This window comes from Oreochromis niloticus, linkage group LG6, assembly GCF_001858045.2.
Source record: "Oreochromis niloticus isolate F11D_XX linkage group LG6, O_niloticus_UMD_NMBU, whole genome shotgun sequence".
NCBI lineage: Eukaryota > Metazoa > Chordata > Actinopteri > Cichliformes > Cichlidae > Oreochromis > Oreochromis niloticus.
In genome coordinates, this window is record NC_031971.2 from 23,640,719 (window position 1) to 23,652,781 (window position 12,063).

Sequence of the window (12,063 nt, forward strand, 5' to 3'; positions counted from 1 at the left end):
TGGGACGCAAGTCATATTTTGAAGTCATGGCGCAATAAGATCCTTATCTGTTTAACACTCCACTGTATTCATCTTACTCTAGGAACTCAAACAAGCAAGCCTGCTGTTATATAAAACGCTGGATCCAGTTGAGACAAATGGAGCACTGATACTAACAAGCAGAACTTTTTAAGGGCTGGTTGGGAAATCATGTTAATCTCCCTGCCTCTTGGATTTCTTGCTCTTCAAACCACACACACACACACACACACACACACACACACACTGCAGGTCCAAACTTCCTTTCTTGGTGACATCATTGTGTTGCGGTGCCCCCAGCGGCAGCAACCCAACGAAGGGCGGAGGTGCTGTGATGTCTGATTTGATTCACCCTGACAACCAAGGACCATTTGGGAACCCTGTAACCACGGCAACTCCCATCACAACATTCAGGGTGGTTGGTCGACAGGGCCAGTCAGGGTTCCTTGCATCCATTTTTAATGGCCAATGTGCTTAGTTGCTCTTCCCGGGCCTGTCTCCCCGCGGTCCCATCTCCAAGAAGGAGAGGCAGCCGCACTTGGTGGAAAAAGCCCCCATTACATATTTATTGTCCCCACTCTTAATTATTGAGCCAAAGGATATATAGCCAGGCTCTCTCTCTGTCTCGCTCTCCCGTCTTTCTTTTTAACTCGTAGCGATCAGATCTTCTTTCTCCTGTCTTTTTTTGCTCTCCCATCTCTCCATTTGTCAGACCTCTGTCCTTTCAAACTATGTAACTTCATATCCATATAAAGTAACCACCAATGGAAAATATGAGGTTTTGTGTAAACTGTAGTCTCAGCAGCTTGTGTTGTGGAAAGTCACCCAGCATGTTTGAATTTTCCTGCAGAAAACCAATGGAACTGGCACATGTGACAAATGTGTGATGTTGCATGTGTCACAGCTCGAAGCAAAGCGTCTTCTTATTTCTCAGTTTATACACACACCTCATTAAGCAATTTTGCATGTGTACAACTTGGTCTTTCTGCTCTTCTTTACCTTCTTTAAATTGGCAGCAGCATATGCAAGACATAATCAAGATTCTGGCACATGTTTCCTTCCTAATTATAATAGTTATGGTTGATTATATAGTTGGAAAGAATCCTTTAAGATGCTGCCACGTGCTCAAAGAAACAATTATTTAAAAATCCACGCATGGTGTTCACATCGTTGCTTTTCCCTGCATGTTATTTTGAGTCATACCCATGTACTCCCACTACTCTGCTGGCCAAAATCAATCTGAGGAAAAAAGCTTTGGTAACCCCATCCTTCTCGTTCAGACATTGTAACATGACATTGGAGAAGATTGATCTAGAAATGTATTTTTGGACTCCCTTTGACCTTGAGGGTAGTTACTCTTTACGACTTTTTAAAATCCCCTTTGTCTCTGTTTCATTGTTGCTAGGAATATTTTTTGTGTGTGTGTGTGTTTTTTCCAGTAATCAGTAGGTTTCAGCCTTCTCCAAAGTTTCCCTGAGCTTGTACAGATGAATAGTTGAAAAGGAAAGATTAGGATTTGATTTAATTTGCCCACTTTGCATGAAATCAGCCGGAGGGAAGCGTGGAAAAAGCATGACTTTTTACATTCAAATGGAGCTCGCTTTTATCTAGTCAGCAGTCACTCCTGCTCATTGACGAAAAAAGTGGTTTTCTCTCACAATAGGAAGGCCATCTCTTGACTTGTGGTGCACCGTGGAATTCAGTGAATGTGTGAAGTAGAGTTTATGAGCTGCTGCGTGGTTCCTCTGCCGCCTCCTCCTCCTCCTCCTCGTCCTCCTCAGTGTCAAAAGGAAACAGGAGGTTCGCTCAGTTGTTGAGCACCACTGGACATGTGAGTGGCTGTTTCTGTGAATGGTTGCATGTTTTGAGACCACAGGTACTGTAAGTGCATTCACTGGACTCTCAGGGGAAGTGAGCAGAATGTAAAGGACTGCGCTGAGTGAGCTCTCAGGCTGATGAACCTATTGAGCACCCTGGTTAGATAGTATATAAAAGAAGAGGATTTGGGAGATAGGTTATAGCTGTGGATAAAAGGTCCAGTTACAGAAGGGTTAGCCCGCTTCTGGAGGAAATCCATATTTTATTTGACGTGAGAGCTGTTCAAAGGGCTGTAAATTATTACTGCCATATTCCTGCTTTTAGAGGTCACCCTGGCAGCTAGATAGATATTTGTGTATGTGTGTTTGTGGATGTGGATGTGTGCCTGTGTTAGCACTCATGTTCACCCTGATGTGTATCCAGTTCTGCTAGACATGTGTAGCATGTCACAGGGCTGCAGCAGGAGTCACACCATAACCATACTGCAGGCCCATCGATCCATAGATCTATCCTCTCTCCATCCATCCATATACTAAAACACATTACAGAGATGACTGCCTCTGATGTGACACTTTACCTCCAGCGATAAAGGCTTTCCGCTGTACAGTGAATGCCGCCGGAGGAAGGTATCGTTGCCAAAATGAGCACACTTGGAAGCACGACAATACGAAAAATATGACATAACCACATTTTGAAGTACTGTACACGAGTGCCGTTTTGACTGTTTCTGAGGCTCATTGCAGATATATCAGTGTTCAGTACACTGCGGCACAATTTTGTTGTTGTTTACAAGACTTGATTGAGAAAATGAGAAGTGGTGTAATTCAGAGGTGGTGTGCAGAGACACTATAACCAAGGTGACGGTGGTGCAGTGTCCTGGTAAGTTGCTAAACTACATTGCTGGGACATTGCCAGTTCTTTCAGTTGACTAATGAGTTAGTCGGCTTATAGTTTCTGCTCTAATGTGAATTTTAAATCACAAGATTTTTTCTTTTTTACAGCTCCTGCTGCACTTTTTAAAAAAAAAAAGACATTTAATGAAAACAGGATACGTGTAAAACATGGCTGGAAATGTTTCCACTGTGGTGCCGCTACTTAAAATAAGGCATCGGAGCTCCAGTTACACGGGCGCAGACATAAAATTACCACACCGAAGTAACCGCATTGCTGTACTTTCTCTGTCTCCTTCCAGCTCTTGGTTTGTGTGCCACTGAAATCCCTCTCTTTAACCTTCATGGCCCTCAGCTGGTGCTCATCTCTCATCTTCTTCCCAGTTCCTCCCTCCATCCCTCCCTGCTGCTATCTTTACAGCCCTTTTACTAATGCACCGCTCAATTAGCCTTCGATGAGGCTTCCACTAAAGGCTGGATAAATAGGTAATTACATGTTGTCATCCCCCCACCTCTTGCTAATCCACTCAACTTCACTCCACTCCTCTCTGTCTACTTCTCTTTCCCTCTTGCTGTCTCGATATCATGGGTGGCTGCCAGAGATGGTCCAATAGAAACTCAAGAGTGGGTCTGTTAGTCACAGCTGGCTTAACCCGTCGACTGGCCATATTCAGCAGTCTGCTTAGTGCACAGTTTCCCCCCTTTTTTTCCTCCCTGTTATTTGGTGAAATGTATAATCATAATGGGAAAACTGGAACCACCCACTGGCTAAATGATGACAAAATCTTGCCTGCTAATAGACTGTATGCAGTCCGGGGTATTTTGGCCTGTCAGAAAGAGGTGACATAAATGGTCAGCGGTGGAGAGCAATAGTTGCACTTTTTGTGAGACTGACAATCAGAAAAGCACTCGCTTTGGCTCAGCACTCTAACGGCTATTAAAGCAATCAAATCGCCTGCCTGAAGGCAACAGTCCACAGGCAGTCGGTGAAGCTAGTGGGATGTATTATTGTGCCGAGGCCAAAAAAAAAATAGAAACAAACTATTCATCAGCTTCAGAGCGACTGAAATAAATAATTGCAACCATGTTGTCTTTGAGTTGTCATCTGTTACATCAGTGATAACAGTGTTTACCATAATACATGAATGGCTATTAAACAGTATTGAGCCGGTCAGGCTCGTGAAGTTTGCCATTCTCGAGGTCTGCCCATTATTCAGCAATGTCGCAGCAATATGGATTTTCATCTTTCATGTGTTAAGAACAGACTGCTTTCACGCAAGGAGCTGCTGAAAAGGGCCAGGCTTCCTTTTGGGAGAACCAACTCAAAAGCTTTTATTCTAACATCAAGGAAACAGAACAGAGAAGGAAGGGAAAAAAGGGTAATGCCTGCAAATTAAAATAAAAATGTGTTCTGAAATGAAATAGAAGCCCGTCTCGCAATCTGAAATAGGCACTCTTTGCCTCTTTGAGTATGAAATTTGCTCTTATTTTTATTCAAGAAAATCCAAAATCCCCTCTCGCCCACCTGATAAGACACTTGATTGACATTGCAGTCCTCCTTAAGAGAGGTAAGATGTTGGTGAGACCATCTTACAAAGGCAAAAAAAAATGATAGTTTGTTTGAGAGTTTGGGATTGGATGAAAGTTTGGGGTAGCGAAAGGAGAGAGAAAAGACGAAAAGGGGAGGCAGAGAGAGAAGCAGCCAGGCTGAAGAAAGATATAAAGGGAGGCAGAAAGAAAGGATAAGAGGCATGTCGGGAGGGGAGGAGGACAGAGTGTTTGGTGAACCGGGGGAAGTGATAAGTTGAGTACAGCCAGATAGCCTAAATCCTCATCTCAATCAATCACATTTTCTCTTCCTCCCCTCTCAGTTTGTCTTATTGATTTCTTGTTGCTGCCAGTGTCCTGAAAGCCAGCTCAAATGACTTTTCAGAGTTTTGGGGGGCTCCATTTCCCAGTGAAAACTGGTATTTGGTCATTTGTTCTCATAGCTATATATAGCTATATGAGCAGCAGCTCACTGTTCCACATTGTACTCACATTAAAGTGCTTGACGTGTGTTATGGTGTGAACTGAGGAAATTGGAGCGTTTTTTTTTTTTTATCTTTAAGAGCAAGTAAATCATATGTCCTCTTAAACAAATGGAGATGTAAAGCTTGCTTATTTTGAAAATGTGGAGATTAATATCACAAATACATGTGATTTCAATTCATCATCTAAAATCTATTGCTCTTCACTTCTCCGTCATTATACCTGGTGAGGTCAATAAGTACGGCAGCAGTCAAGTTTCAAGTGTATTGCTCCGATTTGGATTTACAGGCTTAAAACATTGATGCAAGAGGTGCAGCATCTTAAAGTTTTTTGGTAAAAACTGCAACCAAGTTCACAAATTTATGTGGTTTTTGATCTGTCATGCATGGCTAATGTGGAAAACATTAAAAAAAGTTGAGGCACAGATGGCCTTAATTTTTTGAAAAAATGTCATCAGTAATGAAAAACAATAATTGAATATAAGCATTTGAATCTTTGGGATATGCAGCTGATGTATACAGTTTGTGCGTCTCAGCGCCCACACGATACCACCGTCTGAGTCACTTTTGAAAAGGCCAGCGAGGTGGCTCGGCAGAGCACTTTCTCTGTTTCTTGTCTTGTGTTTTTCTCACACTGACAAATAATAACACACGGGCATATGATGTATCTACCTGCATACAGCGGCTGCTCTTGAACGCTCAAAGGTGGGTGAGTTATCCTCTGCAGAGGCAATTAAAATGTGCCAGCGCAACGTTAAGTTTTGTGCCTTTAAAGATCATAATTTCTCTTAAAAAATGCTCAGGGCGTACTTCTGGAGTCTGTTTGAGTTTGTTTGTGTACACTTGGGAAGATGACGGATAACTGGTAATCAGCATGTGTATGAGTTTATGTGCACGCACATGCTCAGTAGTCATATACATCAAACAAACACTCTCCCTTCAAGCTATATCCAGCTGTGTTTTCTTTGTTGTGCTAGGAGACAGTTTGACAATTTGCTCTTTTTTTTTCTTTTTCTTATTTTATACTGCTTGTTATCTATCCGCTATGTCAGTGAGTGCTTTCAGATCCTCTGTTAGTGACAAGGCAGCATCTTCAACTTCGCCGTTAAGCCGTGGTATTAGTTTAAGGAGCTGTTAAATAATCAAACGACGTGTTGCCGTCAAAACCGCCTACACTGAGATGGAGGAAAAGCTGAGAATTGAAGTCCTTTAGGAATTAAGTTAGTCATCTTGAGAAGAAGAAAAAAAGCCAGTTTTGCCACACGAGTGCTTTCAAGGAACCACCAGGTGTTACCGTGGTTACCAAATGAGCTCATACAGGTCATTTGTAAGATCACTTTCTTGATAAACTAACAGCACCAGGGATGAGCTGACAGCTTTCACTCCAGAGTTCGTATGAGCTGATCCATAAAACTTACTGCATGTGTGAAAGCAGCCCGAGATAATCAAAATATGGTCTTTGAGAAAACTTGAGCTCGCTGCTGAGGAGTGCAACAAAAACCTTGCTGTTGCCACTTAGCTTATCTTGTTTTTTCTCGTGCGGCGCTATGATGCAACAAACACAAATTGTCTCTTCATTGACATTTCTGTCAGTCTGCCACCATTTCAACAGGGCAAATAGAATAAGTTAATTAGTATGTCTAATTGCATTTGGTGGCTCAGCTTTTGGAATATCAAATCAAATTAGGATTCTCAGTGTTCTCTTCCGTGGCACACGGTTTGCCTTAAGCTATGCTTTTTAGGATCTGTCTTTTGTCTTTGTCTCTATCTTTCTCAACATCCCTTCCAGCTGTACTAGGCTCTCGCTTTGTAGTCTCCCCTCCTCTCTCTCATCATCCGCCCACACTTTCTTTTCCTTTTCTTTCTGTTTTTGGATCAGATTTTCACTTTCTTTTAATTTGTTTTTTTTTCCTTTTGACTTGCACTTCCTCAGCTCTCAACTTTTGATCTCTTAATGAATTGTTTCTGTTATAAATTGACTCTGTAACAACTGGAAGAATGCAATAGATAAAAATTAATGCTATAAATAGCACTTAAATGAATTTACCCTTGTTTTTTCTAATATGTTTTCTTGATTATTATTATTATTATTACTGAAACAAGGCTGTGGACATATTTTCTAATCCTGTTCACTTTTCTACGTCCGTCTGTCTGTACCGGACGTAGAAGCATAAGCCGGTCTGCCACTCTTCAGTTAGTCTTTGTTCTGTCAGAAGCTATTCCGGCGATAAGTGTAACAGATAGCTGCAGGCCCAGGCAGACAGACAGTGTATAATTGAGTGATAGGGACTAATGTAAGTGAATGGCTTAGGGCCGACTGTGATCTACAGCAGCAGCAGAAGCTCGGGCATAGAGGGAGGCTTTCTGTTAGGCCGTCAGTAATACTAGCAACAACAGCCACCAGATGACAATCTGGTGACTACCTGGCTGTGTGTGTATGATTGTCCGTGTGTGTGTGTGTAAGTTTGTATTTTGGGCTCAGGTTATCTTCCTTTTGTCTTTTTTTTCCATTACGGGTTCCCTTCTTGTCTGTTTACCGCTCGTCTTTTATTTCTCCTCTCTCCACACACCTTTTCTCATATCTTTTTATTTATCACTACCTCCATCACTGCCACCCCCTAAACCACCCCGAGTTAGCTCTTTAATTAACGTGACACGCTGTGAAGTGAGTTACTAAATAATGCAGGCTTTTCCAGTGACAGTGAATAAGCTGCAGTGATTAGTGGGCATACACGGCACACACACACACACATAAAAAAAGATCCATCTTTACCAATATTGAATTTTCTGCAAATTAGACTTAATTACACAAATGTGCATATGAATGCTCTGTCAAGAATGCTCCTTCTGTTATGAGTATGCATTTAGAATGACAACAGCAGTCACCCTGTAGTTAGTACAATAAGTAGAGTTTGTGTAATTGAGAGCCATTTTTACAGCTAATAACAAAATAACTTGTGAATTAATTAGTAAGAACACACAAAAAAACGTGTTTTTCTTTTGGGTAGATCCTCAAGAAACCCAATAAGTATTGTGCCCGGCCATACTGTACTAGAGTAGTGTAAATCAGTGCAGGACTTAATTTGTGCAGGGAGAGATCTAGGTTATCCCAAAGCAATTGTTCCAAACCAAACCAAGTGGAAAATCCAGCGAGGGTTTTAGTTGTTTGCTGCCTTAGCTGCAGGGATGCAAAGAGCTCTGGGTTCCAGTCTTCCACCCCACCCCCCTTGTCTTTTTTTAATCAGATGGCTTGTTCACGAGTGGAGGGGATTAAGACTGCTGCTGCCGTCGCTGATGAATCTGTCCAGTTTTGGAAGGCACACAAACACATGCACATACCCTCTCAGTCACACAGCTGCAGGCGCGCACAGATGCATATGTAGATGCACACAGAAACAGTTCAGTTACAGGCACCTGCAGTCAGAGTTAGCGAACACAGGGATTCACGTAAAGCAGCGTGAGCATGAACCCGCACATATGCTTGCATGTACACTACAGCGCAGGCCTATCCTGCTCTCCTGCTTCTGCTCACTTTCAGTGTCTCTCATTCAACACCGTCAGCTTCTGGACAGCAGCAGTGATCTGCCATGTCTCATTGTGTCATGTGATTTGAGCTGTGAGATTTCTGACACACAGACTGACGCCTGTCTCTTCTAATGCCAAACACTCACACCAGGCGCTCCAGATGGCACAAAGACAGATAGACAGACAGACAGACAGACAGACAGTTAGAGGGACGGAGAGTTAGGAATAATACAAAAAAAATCGACTGATGGAAAGGAGAAAGGATGACGCAAGGGAGAGAGTAATAGCAAATGACAGGAAAAGGGAAGGAACGTAAGTTAAAGAGAAAGGATATGAGGAAGTGACGAGGGAACGTTTTGGAGACTAAAGACTTTAAAAGCAGGAAAGGACCTGACAGAGTGTAAGGAAGGAAGGAGGCTTAAGATGAAGGGATAGAGACATTGAGCTGTATGTTGATCCAACACTGTGTGCAACATAGCCAGCAGATAACACTAGTCAGTCTCCTCCCACTTTAATCTGCCCATCATCCATCAATCCCTTGCTCTAGCCTTCCACCCCTCCATCTTAAAGCCAGTCATTCCTTTTTTATCAATTTCAAATCATGACGATATGACGCACATTTGGAAGAAATCCATTACTGAAGTACTTTGTAGTACTTTAAAGCTTTGTAGATTATATAATGGGCAAAAAAATAAAGTAGAAAAACTCAGGCCATTGCTTGCTTGGGAGATTTAAAAAAAAAAAAAATCATAACTGAACTTTAGAAGTCGCTGATTTTTTTAATGCCAAATGTTTGCCATAAGTTGAAATTCATCAGCTACTTAGTCAACTCCCTCTCTCTCTCTCTCAAACACACACACAAGTGCACACACATCAAAACACACCTCTGGCAATGAGTGTATGGTCCTAATGAAGCGAGAAGGGGAGAGGCAGCTGCATAACTGGAGTGTGAGGCCCAGAGGGAACTCACACACTTCAAGTCAGTGTGTGCCCGTGTACGTGTATGTGTGTGTGTGTGTGTGTGTGTGTGTGTGTGTGTGTGTGTGTGTGTGTGTGTGTGTACCCACAGTTGATATAATGTCTGAAATTCTCTAAAAATTGGACTTTCTGTAATAACTCTGTTTCCTTTTCTTTCTTTCTCTGACTCCCTGATTCTCTCCCCAGGTTGTGAGAGCCTGTTTCTATTGTCCTGTTGTACAGTGAGGCAGTGAGCTCACGGCTGATACAGCATGCATGTGTCGACATATCCCATGATGCACTCCTGTCCAGGCCTGCTCCTCCTCAGCTTCCTCTTCCTCGCTGATGCTGACAGTGAGTGCTTTCACACTCTGCACTACTACAGACACAGCCACACACACATGCACGTATATAATATTGTGCAGAGGTTTATGGCCATTATATGTTTGGATTTGTGTACATTGAGGAGTCTGAATTTAATTTGGTTTATTCTGATGAAATCAAACCAAACAAACAGCCAGAGTCATGAAAGCAGAACAAACAGATCTGCAGTAGATGCCATGGACTCAACAGAGCCCTGATCTCATTAACATTTAGCTACTCTGAGATTACTTGAGGTTCTTCAAGATACACGTGACAACAAACCTCCAAAGTATGTAGAGTGTAAAAAATATAATAAAATGCTTTTTTATAAACTGTTGCTGTAATTTATTGTACCTTGTGATTCATTGCTTCATTGCTTAAGCTAATTGTATATATTATATATGTTATATATAGCTGTTTGTGTTTCATAGACCACTATTCCAGATATCAAATCCTTACTATACGTGTGTGTGTGTGTGTGTGTGTTTGTGTGAGTTTGTACATCTGTGCATGACTGTATGTTTGGTAGCAGGTTTGATACAAGGCCAGATGTTTTTGTCCATCCCAGTATTACTTGGCATGGATAGACAGACCGCATATGGCAAATCAGATAATTTCCCTACTGCTTGTGTAATTGTGATTATACCATGTGCATGTGTGTGTGTGTTTGTGTGTATCCATGTGTGATCCCCGTGGCTCATCACATCATCCAATCCTCATCCGATATATTTATCAAGGAAGTTTACATGCACATTAGCATACTGGGTATAGTCACATCCGGGCTGAAACTACAGCTGCAATTACTGCAAATCGTTACTTTCATTGTTACTGAACAAAAAATTCATTTATTTATTTATTGTTTGTTTGTTTGTTTGTTTGTTTAATCATCTGGTTTATAAAAGGATGGATTTTCCCACAGCCTAAGGTGATGTCATCAAAATGCTTATTATGTGTAACCACAGGCTAAATTAAAACTGAAAGACAATTAGTTTATTAATAGTCCATTTTGGAATTTTCAAATTTAGATTTTTTTTTAATCTGTGCTCTAATGATTACAAGATAGTTGGTGATTCATTTTCTTAAGCATGAGCTAATTTACCAATAGTTTAAGCTTAGCTTGTATAACTGAATGAATTTACAAGATCAAATCTGTACAAAAATCTGTACTGAGACACATATTTGATCTTATGAAGAACATGTCATTGCATGTTAAGTGTAAAATAGCCTACCAACATTATTAATAAGTGCAAATAATAGAAATCTTTACCAGGTGTTTCTTGTCTCCAGTAATTGTTCACAAAATTTTGGGTACTTTAAATGAACATTTTCATCTGCATTTATGAAATTGGGGAACCAAAAAAGCTACATTTCAGTGTTGTAAGTTTTTTCATTACCAACAAAACTGAATATTTGTGATATGGAGGAAGGTCAGTTCTATCTATTTGTGCCGATACAAAAAATTAAAAGCAGCCTTCTCTGATAATAAATAAAATATATCGCAGGCTAATAACAAAAGCTTAAAAAACGCCAGTTTCAGTTAAATTTGGAGTAAAATCCAGCCGCAGATCCACAGAATTCTCAATTTTTCTCCTCTTTTTTTTGGATTTGGAAACTAAAAGAGCCGTCAATATGTATACATCCATGTTAAACACAGCTGTTGAGGTTCTACCGAATTAAGTGGCAAACACACAAGGTAATAGATCAGGTTATGATTAGGTTATGACACAATTTTTAGGTGACAAATTTTTGTTTTCTCTGTTTTCATTTATTGGTTTTAGGCTACACTTTTTTTAAATAACTGGAGGCTGTATAGATGACAGGGAGCTGTTGAGAGGGACAAACGTGGCTCTGGAGGTTTTGGAATCCAAAAACGTTGTGTTAAGTTGATGTGCTTGGAAATATATCCAGACTTTTTGAGAGAGAGACATGGCCAGGTCTGACTATTCAGGTTGACAATTAGCAATGAGAATCTTATAGCAGAGATGATGAAATGCTCCGGTCTGAGTTGAGACTAAGCATAAAAGACATTAAGGCATAAGAGGAATGTGGGAGTACTAAAAGACTCAGGGAGTACTCAGAAAGGGAATAATGTAAGAGAAAAAGGCTGCTAGTCAAGCTTTATGGGTCTTTTAAACATCCAGGAGTTATACTTTTTCAGTCAAAATGGTATCTAGTGGAAATTTCATTGCGTGTATTTGTTTTGAAATGCTTGTTGCATAAGTATATAATACATGAAGCATGCGTAGCTGTTTGTTGGAAGGAGAATGGAGCGTAGTTCCAAGCAAGCTTGCGGTTATACAATACAGCACATTTTTCATCACCACCTTCTAAAGCAGGCATACATATGCACAAAGCTGCTGTAATGACACACAAGTGCAGGCTTCAGTCAGCCATTTCCATCCTGCAATGTTTTAAAAGTACACAGTCACCCAGAGCACAGTTATAGCACACACACGCACACA

The 12,063-nt window shown here is 41.0% G+C and overlaps 1 protein-coding gene across 22 annotated transcripts in view; it reads left to right on the forward strand.

The window, feature by feature from the left end:
- The window catches only part of ptprdb (protein tyrosine phosphatase receptor type Db), a 149,265-nt gene that overhangs the window by 69,501 nt on the left and 67,701 nt on the right, over window positions 1–12,063 (forward strand). For all 22 annotated transcript variants that reach the window (XM_019359824.2, XM_019359828.2, XM_019359831.2 and 19 more), the window contains one exon: window positions 9,446–9,592. In XM_019359824.2, the coding sequence (XP_019215369.1) occupies window positions 9,511–9,592 (82 nt within the window). In that variant the 5' untranslated portion in view covers window positions 9,446–9,510. The remainder of the gene's footprint in view (window positions 1–9,445; window positions 9,593–12,063) is intronic.